This window comes from Colletotrichum chrysophilum, assembly GCF_026319265.1.
Source record: "Colletotrichum chrysophilum strain AFK26 chromosome Unknown scaffold_164, whole genome shotgun sequence".
In the NCBI taxonomy this organism is placed as follows: Eukaryota; Fungi; Ascomycota; class Sordariomycetes; order Glomerellales; family Glomerellaceae; genus Colletotrichum; species Colletotrichum chrysophilum.
This window is the reverse complement of record NW_026517451.1, coordinates 74,656-88,405: the sequence shown is the minus strand read 5'-3', so window position 1 is coordinate 88,405 and position 13,750 is coordinate 74,656. Positions and strand designations below refer to the sequence as shown.

The 13,750-nt window shown below is 54.4% G+C and overlaps 2 protein-coding genes across 2 annotated transcripts; one reads left to right on the top strand and one right to left on the bottom strand.

The window, feature by feature from the left end:
* Positions 1 to 907: 907 nt before the first annotated feature.
* Positions 908 to 2,725, top strand: COL26b_012149 (uncharacterized protein; the record flags this gene model as incomplete). Its single annotated transcript, XM_053184797.1, has 2 exons — positions 908 to 1,424; positions 1,518 to 2,725. 2 exons carry the CDS (start codon positions 908 to 910, stop codon positions 2,723 to 2,725), a joined length of 1,725 nt encoding a protein of 574 aa, XP_053031276.1.
* Positions 2,726 to 6,378: 3,653 nt separating this feature from the next.
* On the bottom strand, positions 6,379 to 9,157 carry COL26b_012148 (uncharacterized protein; the record flags this gene model as incomplete). Its single annotated transcript, XM_053184796.1, has 2 exons — positions 6,379 to 8,162; positions 8,212 to 9,157. The coding sequence occupies 2 exons, from the start codon at positions 9,155 to 9,157 to the stop codon at positions 6,379 to 6,381; spliced, it is 2,730 nt and encodes a 909-aa protein (XP_053031275.1).
* Positions 9,158 to 13,750: the final 4,593 nt, after the last annotated feature.

Genomic DNA, 13,750 nt, shown 5'->3' with positions numbered 1-13,750 from the left:
GTGGATGCGCAAACGCAAGATGCAGTGGGTGACTTTACTGCCAGTGGGTGGTGAATAAGAAGACGTCCTTGCAGTAATTCTCCCCTCCCCCCCTCCCTCCTCCAACAAGAAGCATTGGATGCCGCTTCTTGCTGCACTCTTCCCGCTTTTCTATGCTTCCTGCGGCCCTCTCAGGTCACTCACCTCGTCCCTCTCTCCCCGTCTTGGGCGACGTCTACGTCTACGTCTACGTCCACCTTGTGTGATATCCGGCCGCTGGGTTCCTTTTACCTTAGATCAACGCATCAATCTACTCTGTTCTGTTACCTCTGCGCATACTCTCTTACTCTTACAAACAACCTTGCGCGCACTCGTTGACACCGACTGGTCTGCCTGATACATACACATACCTTGACCCGAAGACCCCGACTGTCACCTTACCCACTCACCACACCGTCCATCTACATCCTGCCCGACCGCCGGCGCATTCGTGTGAGCCAAAGTACCTTTTCACCGACCAAACGCCATCATCTACCTTCACCTGTCGCAATCCCAACTGCGACCGCAACAAGAGAGAGTGAGCCTTTGCGCAACTTCTCTTGACCAGCTGATATGCTTTCCATGCCGTCGCTGGTCACCGTCAACAACAACGTTTCCCTGCTGAGCATCACCATCGCTCCAAGCACATACGTCGCCACCCTAACCTTGTCCTTCGTCTTCATCTACATCTACCTCGTCCAGATCTCCTGGAAGCCAACTCTCCTCCCAAACTTTAGCTACTTCAAGCGCACAAGTCGCGCGACCAAGACTACAATCGCAGACCACCATCGCTTCGAGGAGCTCCCGCCTCCTCGCACTTACAAGGCACTTCCCGCACCACCCGCCGTAGCATCCGGCGCCCTCGTCCGCCGCAGCCCACGCCGCCAACATGATGGCGCATATGCCGACACCGCCCCCGAGCTTCGAACATCTGGATCCTTTAGACGCCTCTTTGGGCGATTTCGAGCCGACGACCCCTCCCCCGAACCAACAGACCAAAATGCCCTTGTTCGGCTACCCGTCGCACCACTCGGGGTTCAGGTCCGACCTGGACGCAGAGAGCGACCTGGGCCCGGACCCAGAAAACTCAGTCTCCGCCGGTGGCTACAGTCCTCCGGCCTGGCGCCGCCTCGGGAACGGAAGCCGCGACAGCGGCTTCTGGAGGCGGAGTGAAGACATTCTCGGAGCATTCCCCCCACCCGACAGACGTTTGTTCGGCCACAGGTCCAGGGAGTCCAGCCCGGAGCTTGATACCGAAGACGAGGATGAGGATGTCCTGCGCCGCGCAATGCGTACGAGGCTGCCGACGGGTAGCATGAGCCCCGACAAAGGTCGTTCGCCCAGTCCTGAGCCCAGAATCGACGATAGAACGATCAAGCTGAATGAGCTCCAATGGAAGGAGACAAGTCCGTCAGAAGGTACCTTGAATCAAGAGAATTGTAGGACCCCATCATGTCGTGAGTGAGACGAGTAAAGGCAATGCGACTGACACTGCACAGATATCCGATTCGCATTGCGCGCGGAAGTCCAGCAGCGCACAGAACCCATTGAGGCATTCGTCCAGTTCTTCCGCTCCAAATGGCAATTCTTGACTCATTCGTGGTCATCCACGATCCTCTCTACTATTGTCGCGGTGCTTGCCATCAGCGCTATGCGCAACCTCTTCCAGCCCGCGGCACAACTGCCTGTGCCAGATCTTGTGAAGGTCGCCGGCATCGCGCGCTCATTCGAACCACTCATCTACTTTTCAGAAAATGGCGCATCACAGGTCGGCGATTTGCAAGCTACCGGCGTTGCGGTCTGGGATCTCGGCGAGAGCGTGAGGTCAAGCAACATGACCTCTGCGCCCATTATCGTCAAGGAGCTTGACGACCTCAGCGACAGCCTGAAAACCCTAGCTATCGAGCTTACAAAGTTCTTTGCCAATGTCGACGGCGACATTGACGGTATTCTCATCGTCATGGACTGGGCGCGTAGGGAGCTCTCCCACGTCCAGCATCTTCCGTCATCACCCTTCACCGCTGCCTTTGATAACATCCATAACATACTGTCACAAACTGGCGTCCTCGAAGATCCTGGCGGTATCCCGACCCGATTGGGGTCGTTGTCCACATACATCTTTGGCATGTCCAATCCTCAGCGCACAAAGCTGACGCTCCAGCGCACATTCAATGAGTTTCTCACCGTCCTCGAGGATGCCATCAACTCTGAGCTGCAACATTCTCTGGCTCTATTCGCCCTATTCGAGGCCATTGATCATCAGTTCCTCAATCTCGCAAGGACAGTCGTCCGCGAGGCTTCGGCCCAGGATGACCAGCACGCCGACCTGCTCTCGTCCCTCTGGACGCGCATCTTGGGGCCGAATTCGGCGGAGGTCGCCAAGTACGAGCGCAACAGGCTTCTGCTGCAGAATGTCAGGGAGAAGACCGTTCGGAACAAGAGCATCCTAGTCGAACACAACGGCAAGCTCATGGCGCTCAAAGCCAACCTCGAGAACTTGAGAAGGAAACTCGTCAGCCCGCTCGTCCGGTCCGTCAACTCTAGCACCTTGACTCTGGAAGACCAGATCAGGGGCCTGGAGGACGTCGGCGGCTACCTCGAGGGCGTGAGGACGAGGCAGAAGGGCAAGTTGATGGAGATGTTGTACGGCAGCATAGGAAACAACCGCAGGGCGATTGACGAGCGTAAATATGATCGGACGGCGTAAGGAAAGGGGAAGGTTTCCTTCGCAAGCACTCTCTACTCATTTGGGTTGTTTATCTGCATCAACAAAGCATCTGGCGTAGACTAGGACAAACGGAAAACCCCCCCTCGGCACCCGGACTGGATAGATTACTACTAGCGATTGTACGGAGGCTTGCGCCTCTGCGTTGGTAACGGAGTTGAAATGGACATTGGAGGGGGACACATGTACAGGTAGGTTTATTTTGGCTCGCTCTCTCGGAAGGGGATGGAGCTTACAGCTTTGACAGGATGTCAACAGCGCGCGCAAACGGCGGAAGGATGCCTGCGTTTTCTCTCTCTTATCCTTCGGGGATGAGGGATAAGCGGGATGGGGAACTCGTGGCTTGGAACATTTTGGCGGAGTTTTTCTGGGATAGGATTGAATGGGTAGGGATAGGATACCGGTGTCTTTGTACATACTTTTCTCTGTATGAGTTCAGGCCTGTACGTGGCTTGGCTCAATTATTGACTATGTTGTAAGTTACGTTCGTCGGTCATCCTCTGAGGTCCGTGAACGGTGTATAAGTATCGTGATGAGGGATGTAAAGTAAGACGAGCAAGGAGCATCATCGTTTCGAATCGAGGACATGACCAGACAAGAGGCCGAGAGAAGCAGAGCAAAACAAATCGGGCATCCTTACTGAAGCGGAACTATCAGCTCATTGGCGTATTCGGGGTGTAGAATCAGGCGGAGCTGGAAAATCAAAGACAACATCTTGATATGCACAATCTTAGTGTAGCAGCTGTGTAAGACCTTTGGCCTTGCGCTGGGAATCTATGCAGCTTCGTTGATTATTCCTTGGGCAGCTTAGCCACGGGTCTCAAGTTGACAGCATCGTTCGCCTGGTGTGCTATTGGGCATTATTGCGGAGAAGCATGCAAGCATGGCTACTTATGTATATTCTTGGGTTTGACAAGCATTGGCCGTTAAAAGCAGTGCCTTCACTGAGTGTACGACGGACTGCTTGGCACTGAGAAGTGTGTATAATTAAGGCTTGTTGCCATAATATACGCAGCCCGAATTCAATCGAAGATAATATCGCTTCTAAAATATAGCTTTGAAACAGGCTGTACTGATCACTGTCAGTACGAGACGAGGAAATGGGTTCCGTTCAAATGCCCGTTTCAACGCTGCTGCGTGCGCATTCGAGGTAATAAGCAGACAGGAATGATTCGGAGGAGAGGAGAATACAAGGTGGACGAGTTTCATCTGCGATATCGGTCTGCATGACCTTTCATCAGGAATATTCACACAAAGCGTCTCGAGCACCAGAAACATTAGTGTCCAGAGGCGGATATCTGTTAACGGGCATCGATGACTTTGAGCAGCATGGTCGAGTACTTGAATAGTAGTTGGTTGAAACGTCACTTGACGCAAAAGTGATGCTTGGCTACAAGGTCTCTTGATTTACCACCAGAGTGTCTACGACTTGGTTTGTGGTAATGAGACACCTCGTTGAGATAGGTGAAGGTGTATGTAAAAGTGACCTCCTTAATTCACCGTCTAGTGCAGAAACAAATGGGCAAGCTGCGGTATACTTGTTAGCTCAATGGCTTTGACAATGGCTTTGAGGCGCACCACTACTTCTCGGAGACTTACTTCAAGAGCTCTGGAGAGGCCTTATGGCGACAATGACGCCCCTTTGCTTTTGGCTGGTGTTGTATATTGGGTAATACTTGAGCGAAAATGACGGACCAAAAGCACTGCGTCAATTCGACAGGAACGCATTGACTTCGGCATTTGAATTGGTTGACAAGACCGTCACTTGTCTGTAGGTAGTTTCTTCCAAGCGCTCTACACCCGATGAAGGCCAAAGGCTCGGTTGACCGTTGCAACAGTCAAACCGAATTGCGAAGGAAAACAAAACACATCGAAGACTGTGACTATTTTTGTATGACCGCTTTGGTCAGTCACTTGTAACTTGACTGTCAAGTTCCTTCTTATAGGAGGGCATAAATAGCCAGCAGTCCCAAAAAGCAAGACGAGAACCAATGACGACCTCTACCTGCCATAGCGCTCTAGTCTGCACGACTAATACTTGCCTCTGGGCTTGAGCGTTTGAGGTTCCGGAGGTGCTGAAGACGTGCGGTCCGGAATGTATCTTTACATCGTCATCGGCCTTCGTTGTTTCGAGTAGAAGTCTCAAAGGACGACGAGGGAAGAAAGGGGCAGCAGGTTGTCGCTCAACGACGGCATGGAATGGATGGCTGTGGTGTGTATAGAGACATGCGTCGGCGGTTGAAGAGAGATCCTGGTACTTGCACAAATCATCACCCAACATTCAACTAGGTAGTTTTACAGTCAAAAAGCGTCGCCAATGTTTGCAAGAAATAAATGCCGCTACGTAAAGTGGGCAACTCTTTGGCACCGTCATCGTGGTGTAATAACCCTGTTGATATCGCCAGCTCCATGTGGAGGTATACACAGGGAAGCAAACATGTACTATGTTTATCACGGCAGGACAGCACGCAGCCTGTGAGCACAAGTGATTGGTGCTGGCTTCATTGGTGTTCGTTTTCGTATCGCTCGCTGGCTGGAGTACTGCACCATCAAGTGAGAGACTTTTTGGCGCCTTTGTCTCCCAATTCAAACAAAACCTTGCTGGTATCCCCCGCATACTATTCCGCAGACAGCTTTGTGAATATTACACAGACGGAGATTGCGGATGTGAGTTGTGAGTTATGAGCAGTGCTAATAGTTAGGAACCCAAGAACATCGTAACGTCACCTTTTCGATTAGTGATGTGAAGAGAAACACTTCTTTACTTCCTTTCTCATTCTTTGCTCTCATCTAAAGATGGGAATGGCTGCTGGTCTTTTTGTGCGGCTGGCCACGACTCCGGGTACCCAGGTTACCATCGTGAACCCTCCGACTTCCTGATTTGGGTGTGGGGATGGGAAACTGGCGAATAGGACCCGTCTTGTCTTGGCCATCGGTTCTACCTATCAGGCCTCTCTGGCCCAATTCACAGCTGAAGATTCGCGGACTTGAGTATTGACGAGAAGGATATTGGTCATACACTATGACTAGGTCTACAAACAGATATCTACCCCCACTCCTCCACAATGTTGAAGTTCATCACCTTGGCGCCTGTCATATGGCAAAGTCTTGACCACCAGCAAACGAACCAGGCCATACGTGGCACACATTAGGCGCCCCCGTTCATTTGCTGGCTTCATTACGTTGACCACGTAGTCGACTGTCACTCGCCGCCAACATGCAGCAGCAAGTCACACTTTTTGCCATAGACAACACAAGCCCATCGGCGGCAGTTTTCACCATTGCAAGCTAGCGGGGTTGGGTATAGCAAAGAAGCTGGAGTTAGCAGTCCATATTACCTTGAGCAGCATCAACATCACGCAACAGGCTGTTGATGACATCCACAAGCCGACGCGCAGAGGCGAGACGCTGTCCTTCCTCGGGAAAGAGACAACAGAACGCATTATCAGATTGCTACCTATTCAACAAAATCGCTGCAGAGCCGTACGGCAATGTTAGGGAACGTAAAAACTAGTTGAATGACCCGAAAACCATCAACCAAAGCGAAAACCATGTACTGAACAGACGGCCTGTCTAGTGCTTTTCTCCGCTCGATGCCGCTTGTATACTCACTCGTGTCGTGATCTATACGACATCTATGCTTCTTCACCACCCGTCTGCTTAACAGCGACAGGCTCAACTTCGTCTTTCTTCTCTTCAATGGTGGCTTCGACCACCGGCTCACCAGCCATGTTGGCGGCCAGGGTCTTCACCTCCTCTTTCGGCGCCTCGGCCTCGATCTTCTCCTCGGCCGGAGTCTCTTCCTTGGCTTCAGCCTTGTCTTCCTCGATAGGTTTCTGCGACGGCGTTTCCTCCTTGGCTGTAACCTCCTCGATCTTGGTGTTTTCAGTCGCAACTGGTTCGGCCTCCTTAGGTTCTGAGGGAGCAACTTCAGCCTCTGGTGTCGCCTTCGCGTCCTCCGGCTTGGCGTCATTATCAACCTCGAGCACACCGCTGTCACCGATGCTCCAGCATATCCTCAGAGGGGAGAACGACAGAGTAGGTCCCGAAGATTTGGCCTCCGCGACAGGCGTTGCGGCCTTGGCGGGAGCTCTGCGTTGAGGGCCACGAGCACGACCTTTCCTAGCATCGGAGAGGGGCGCCTTCTCCTTCTCTTCAACCATATCTGCCGCGGGCGGCTCCTCCTTCTTAGGGGCCTGAGGGCCAAGCTGAAGACGCTTGTTGAGGTCGGACATGAAGGTAGACTGGAGAGCTGCAATCTTGCCGCCGACGGGTCTAGCGGGGACAGCAGGCTTCTGCTTAGGAGCCGCATCTTGCTCCTTGGAGTCGGTGCCGGACGGTAGGGTTTTGGTAGGACGAGCCGGGATTGTAGGCTTGGGCTTTTCAGAAATCGGCGGGGTTTGTTTCGACTTGGGTCGCTCCGGAATAGCCGGTCGTTCTGAAGTGGCGCTGGACTCTGAGCCCTTCTTCTGGGGACGAGATGGGATCTGAGGCTTTTCGGTAGGGGCATCCTCAGCGGGCTCGGGGGTGTCGACGACTGCCTCGTGCATCAAACTTTCAGGAGTATCTTCCCAGACGTCACGGCTGGGAAATCGGTTGGCCATGGCTGGGCGAGCGTCTTGCTCCTTGGTTTGCTGTAGAGGCAGAGGAACTGGTTTCTTGTCTCTGGTATCCAGACCTCGAGCTTCCTGTTCGGCAAGCTCTTCCTGTTTCCTTGCAAAAGCGTGTGCGGGGGTTTCGGTGCGAGGTTCAGACCTTCGTCGAGAGGAGGGACGTTCAGTCTCTGCTGGCTCAGGCGTTGACACTTCGGCGGTGTAGTTCACGCTGTCGGGTGCGTCTTCCCAAACATCCTTGCTGGGGAACTTGTGGCGGGGCTTCCATGAGTTGGCCTCTGCCTCCGCTTTCTTAGCTTCCTCGTCGGGGAACAGCGGCTCATACTCTTCAACGTCTTCCAGGGGAGTGGAAGCCAGCTCCGTCTGTGACTGGTTGTTGTAGATGCTAGTGGGGCGGCTGGTGGGCCGGCTCGTCGCCTTTTCCATCTCGAAGGCGCTGCCGGAGCGCTCTGGTGGGGGCTCAACCGCTGGCTGCAGGTCGTACGGGTGGTAGACGTCCTTCTCCCGTTCATCGTCTGCCAGGATTGGGGCGTTGTACTTGCTCTCCTGGTCAGGGTCTTGGGAAATGAAACTCTTACGGCGGTTGTGAGATTCGTCAACGTGGACAGTGCTGTCATCAGCGTTGTCCGCGGAGGAAACGGCAATATCGGGGTGAGAGTCCTTAAGAGGGCTCAACGGGGACTTGATGCGCTGGAGCTCTGGAGACCTCGAGGCGGGGCGGGGCGAGGACATGCGAGAGGTGTACTCCTCAGACGCATGGTAGCCGACCTCCTCGCTGGGAGTGCCAGCATATTCTGCATGAGTGCCTGCATTTGTTAGTATGTGCCTATCAGACGTTCAATTGGCAGTGCTCACCCATTCCAGACCCACGGCTGTGCGTGTCATGAACGATCTTGTTGAGATCTGAGCTGCTCATGGCAAAGTCATTCTGGCGGTCGTGGAGTTTTGTCGAGCAGTCCTTCTTCAGGGTATCAGGGTGCTTGTCGTACCAGGCCTTCTCGAACTTGTCGGTAGGGAGCGCAGAGCTGTGTCCATGAAGGCCGTAGCTGCCCGGCGGCAGCTCGTTGACGCCACGCGAGCTGTGCTTGCGAGAGTGGTGACGAGGGGTTCCGGACCTCAAAGACTCGGGTGCAGCAGCAGAGCCCGGCGCGGGAGACGGAGCCTGAACATCACCAAGGTGGGGGTTCATGGGCACACGCTGGCCAATTTCGGGAATACCATGTTCCTCGTCGCCGAAGACACTTTCCGACTTCTGGGACATTTGACTTGAGCTGGCCTTCTTTCGGAGACTGCTAGGACGGGTCTCGTCACTGCTAGGCTTGCCGATGCCGAAGGAAGCAGCCTTGTCCGAATCCGTACGAGTCACAGCCTGAACCCGCTGCTTCGCGCTCTGGGCCGACATGGTTGGCTTCGGGGCGTGAAGCTTCAGGTCCTCGGCAGCAAAGCGGGTGTGTTCTGGAGAGGCAGGTGCCTTGGCAAGGCCCTCGTTGACGACATCGTATTCGTTGCCCTCCTCGCCAACAGACGGCATAGAAACGCTGGCCGGGCGGTGGACAGGTTCTGAGGAAAGGAACCCATTGCTCGGGGAGGAGCGAGTGGCCTTGGGACTCTTAGAGAACGGGCTCTCGTTCAAAGGCGAAGGCGCAAAGCGATCGGGGTTCGGGGAGATGGAGCGATCGAAACGCTTGATGGGACGAGGAGGAATCTTGGGCAGGGAGGAAGTATTCGTGTTCTCCTCCTTTTCCGTACTCCTAGAGGGTCGGGGAGGGATGATAGGTTGTTGTACTGAAGCGGCAGACATGATGTCTATGTGTAAAAAGGTAGATTGGGTGGCTGAATACGAGACAGAGCGGCTGCTGGCTTTCTGATATTCGAAGCTGGTACGGTGGGGATATAGCAGAGGTACTTTGCCCTAGACACGACCTTGAGAACCTAGAGAATACGAACGACTGTAATTAGTACACGATTCTGGGATTCTGGCGGTGTAAGACGTCAAAGCGAGTCGATCACAGGCCCCGGCCCGGTTCGGTGTGTCCGTCTATCTCGACGCCGCCCTGGAATCTTGGTTGGGTGACAGGGTGGTGGTAGCTGAATGCAAGATAACAGGCGCGGTAGAGATAGGGCGTGGTAAATTGACAAGCAAGACAGGGGCGGGAACGCGTGCACCACGAGGTGACGTTTGAAAACGCGGATGCGCTGAGAACAGCAATTTGAGTTTTCTTAGCTCAATTGTGTTGATAAGTGCTTTTGTGTGATAAGACTGTGTCGTACCACTGTAAAGTACAGGTATGAGGCTTGTAGCAAATGCATCGCCTTGCCCTTCCCAATCTTACGGCTGGTGGGTGGTGATAGCTGAGTCCGGCTGAGAACCAGGTGGGCCTGATTTCCCCAACAGCTGGGCAGCGCCCAGCCGGTTCGTGGTGGTGGTGGTGTGCTGACAATGTGTGGCAGAGCATTGGACGGCCGCTAGGGTGGAAGGGGGAGGGAAGACGCAGACGGATCGACGGAGCAGCAGCAGACGGGGAGAGAGGAGATTCCAGGGCGGGGAGACGGAAAACACAACGAGAGGGAGGGAATGACGACTGCGCGCTGGGGAAGGGCCACTTACAGCTTTGGGGTAAGGTAAGGTGAGAGTGAGAGAGATAAGGATAAGGATTTTAAGAAGAGCTGTTGAGTTGGTGGTTTGGTGGTGTTATTGTAACACACTGGGTGAGACGAGTAACAGGAGAATGTTCATAGAACGGACTTGATGACTGAGTAGAAGCATTGAACAAATTTGACATTTCAAATCCCAAGGGGGGCGGGCTGGAAGAGAAAGTCACGACGGCGTTGACCTTTATATTCTGCGTCGACGAAACCAGCTTCTTCGGTGACGGTGCTGCTGCCGCCAGGGAGCCAGTCACGAGCGACGTATTCCTGGGACAAAAACAGGGATGCTCGATGCCGGTACAGCGGGTGTAGAGGTGTGTACATCCGTCCAGTCTCTTCTCTGTCCTGGCGGCGGGAAAGGCACCAGAGAAGCACCGGCGCTGGAAGTTGCTGCGTGTGTGTGTGTGTGTGTGTGTGTGTGTGTGTGTGTGTGTTCCATTGCTGCAGGACGACGACACTGGACCGACGAAAGAGGCGGTGGTGGTCATACAGTAAGTCCCTCTCCAAGTCGTACGGTGCCGAGTGATCTGTCTTGGGGGAGCCCACCGTACCCCGCCATTCAGCCCACTAGTGCATCATACGGCACACGCTGGAGGAAGGAAAGGTACGCAGCCAACCGGGGAGGTACCTGCCCTGCCGACTCTTTGCAACTGGAAACCGCACCTCCTGCATTGGACGTCGCCGTACTTTCCTCCATCACGAACGTACCTTTTGTTGGTATCTTGGGGTGTCAGGGGAAGCCCTTCCTTTCAATGATACGGGAACCATCTATTATGGACCGCCGCCGGACCAGACAAAGCAGCTGCTCCAACTATCTGCCCTAGCTGCTGCTGATGTGAGGAGGTGAGTTGTTCACATCATGCTGTTGCCGTGGGATTGAGACGACAGCAGCAGGTATTTACCTTCCTGGCCGCAGTCAGATTTATTCAAGCTGTCTGTATTGGGGTTGTTGGGACTCCGGGCCAAGGAGCGGGATGTCTAAAGACCATCATCCCACCTCCATCGATCGATCGAAATTCGACGACTAATTGCCAAACCCAGAGACTATATTGGGCGGGACCAAGAATGGAAGCGAGCGAAGCCAGCCAGCAAGCAACGGGCCTCGAATTCGACTCGACAGAACAACAACCGCTCAGTGCTGCCGGCCGCCCGTCCGTCCGCTTTCAGGGATCCCAAGGCAGAATCTTGAAATAGCAGCAAGCACCGGGGAACAGAACGGAAGAATGCAAATCTAAAATGTCTACAGTGGATTCCTCGGCCATCAGCTGTCAGCGGACAGCGGGCATACACCAGGTCAAACGTGCTCGGCGTCCCATTTGCGTGCTCGCGTCAGCGTCGAAATCTAGAATCCAAAACGAAACCCATCCCGAGTCACCTGTGTCAAGGAACCGGTGTTGGCGCACCGGGGGGCCCTTGGGCCTTTCACAGTGTTCCATTCTTCCTTTGCGTCTAACACCGAACTCGACTTGGCATCTTCACGACAGATCCTTCTGCTTTTCCCTCGTTTGAGCTCGAGCTGCTGCTTGCTTCATTCTCTGCCTGTCTACGCCGTATCTTATCTTTCTGGCCGGGCCGTCTTATCGACTCTTCCGTCTTCATGGCCCCAGCAAGACAAGCCAGTTCCAGCCAGAGCACTTCTTTGATTCGGCATGGCAGGGTGGCCATTGTCATTGCCCACCGCGGGTCCTCTCTGTCTCTCGCCGGCCCCGTCCACAGTGGAGAGGCCGGCCAGGCCACAGTGGACGGCAGCTCCACAGGGCGTCGTCTGGTTCAAGGTCGAGCCCGTCCGCGTCCCAATGGAAACTGTCCACTGAGAAAAGTTCGAAAAGTCACCCGCTGACCATAACCACCTCACCCCAGGCCACCGGGCTCAGGCGGGCCAGACCAGGGCAACAGGGCCTGCCTTAGCCAGAGTACAGCGGTACCGCGACAGGTACAGCCTCAAGTACCTTTCCAGGAACCGGATGGGCGAACCGGGAAGGGTACAACCGGTACAATCCTCTGTCAGTCTCGACAGCACCGCCGCAGAGTCTTTCGCATCTCTGTCAGGACACCCACAGTGCGCCTCGCCTCTTGACTTTTTTTTGACGACACCTCTCCCACCAGCCCCACAGGACCACGAGATGTTGCAAGCTCTGCATTGAAAGCACCGGCTTGCAGCTGGCCAGGCGACGGTGTCTCGTCCGTTTGGATCTCGATACCACAGCGTCCTACACCAAGCATGCACGCAAGAGGGAGAGCCGTTTTACACACCCCTGCTGCTTTGCAACCACAACCTGCCATTGGAACAAGTTCATGATCGTGGCCACGACCCTTCCCACGTTCAGACATGTACTGCTTCTGTACTCGTTCTTCACCGCCAACAACCAGAGACAACAGATCCATTTAATTGAATTTTCCCGTCCCCCGGGCTGCAACTGCGGGCGCCGTTGACGCCGGTCCCTCAATTGGTTCCGAAATTGTCTGAATGACACTGCCTCCCGGGCTTCCATCTCTGGCAACTCGGAAGCCCTTGTTGACGGGCGCCGGATCGCTTGCGGGCAGTTTGGAGGCATTTTTCAAAGAGAGGCATTTTTCGACAACTAATTTCAAGTTTGCGAATGCCTTGCTCACATAGGCAACCTCCCACCTGGCTGTCATTGCGGCGGTCTTTTCCAATGTCCAAATGACAGTCATCAACCCCGGGATTCGTCCTCGATCACTTTCGGACGGCTGCCTGTCGCGGTCTTGGCTCCCTCCCACCGTCTACGGCCAGACCGCCGTCCCCTCCTGCAGCCCACCCAACTTCCGTCACAGCTGCTGTTACTAACAACGTGCAAGCTCCGTCCAGTCGCCTCCCCCCTCCACAGACCGTCAACTGGAGACGGGAGAAGCAGCCTCAGCCCCATTCTTTGACGATCGATCTGCGGCCGTCTGTGAATTTGGCCCAGTAGGTGCTATGCTTTCAGATGAGGTGAGGCGTCCGAGCAACAAAGCGGGCTCAAAAGCTGAGTTCCCATCAGAATTGGTCTCGCCCTATAGCCTTCGACTTAATGGTATACTTCAGCATTGAATACACCGCGAAACCGTGTGGAAATGCAATGCTAGACATCTCGCCAGGCCATAGTTGTTTTTCTTTCCATAATCCTTCAGGACCCCTGTTGGGGTGGAAATGGGGAGGGTATCGTCACCGTCCGCAGGAGGCGAGTGGAGCAGGACCAGAACCTCCGTTTAGCTTCTACGGGCCCTCCCACAGTGTGCTGGACGGTTGGCTCTAGTGTAGCTTCTCTGCCGTTCTTGCACACACTCGGCGCCATGGCCAATGACGCCATGGCTCTCGATCACTCACCGGACCAACCTCACACAATTCGAGGAAAAAGGCATTGCACCCACTGGCAGATTCGGCAGAGTGCATCTCATTGTTAATTTCCGTTTGTCATGATGCCTCTTCCCTTCTTCCCTTTGTGCCACACACGTCTCTGACATATCTCATCATCATACGTCGATTCCGGCCCCCAAAGCCCCCAAGTGGATAGCTATATGTATGCGAATCGACATTTGCAAACTATCCGTCAAAGGTTACAGATCCTCCCACGGAACCTACGTGAGGTTTACGTCAACATCATCGGGTTTCACTAGCTTCGGAGAACATATCTTTTGGTTACCTTTGGGGGTACGTGATATGCTTGCTATCCGTCGACGGGTGCCCGCGGGAACCTGAGGGGTTGGTTTAATTTCCCCTCACAAGAATCGCCTATCCCGCCTG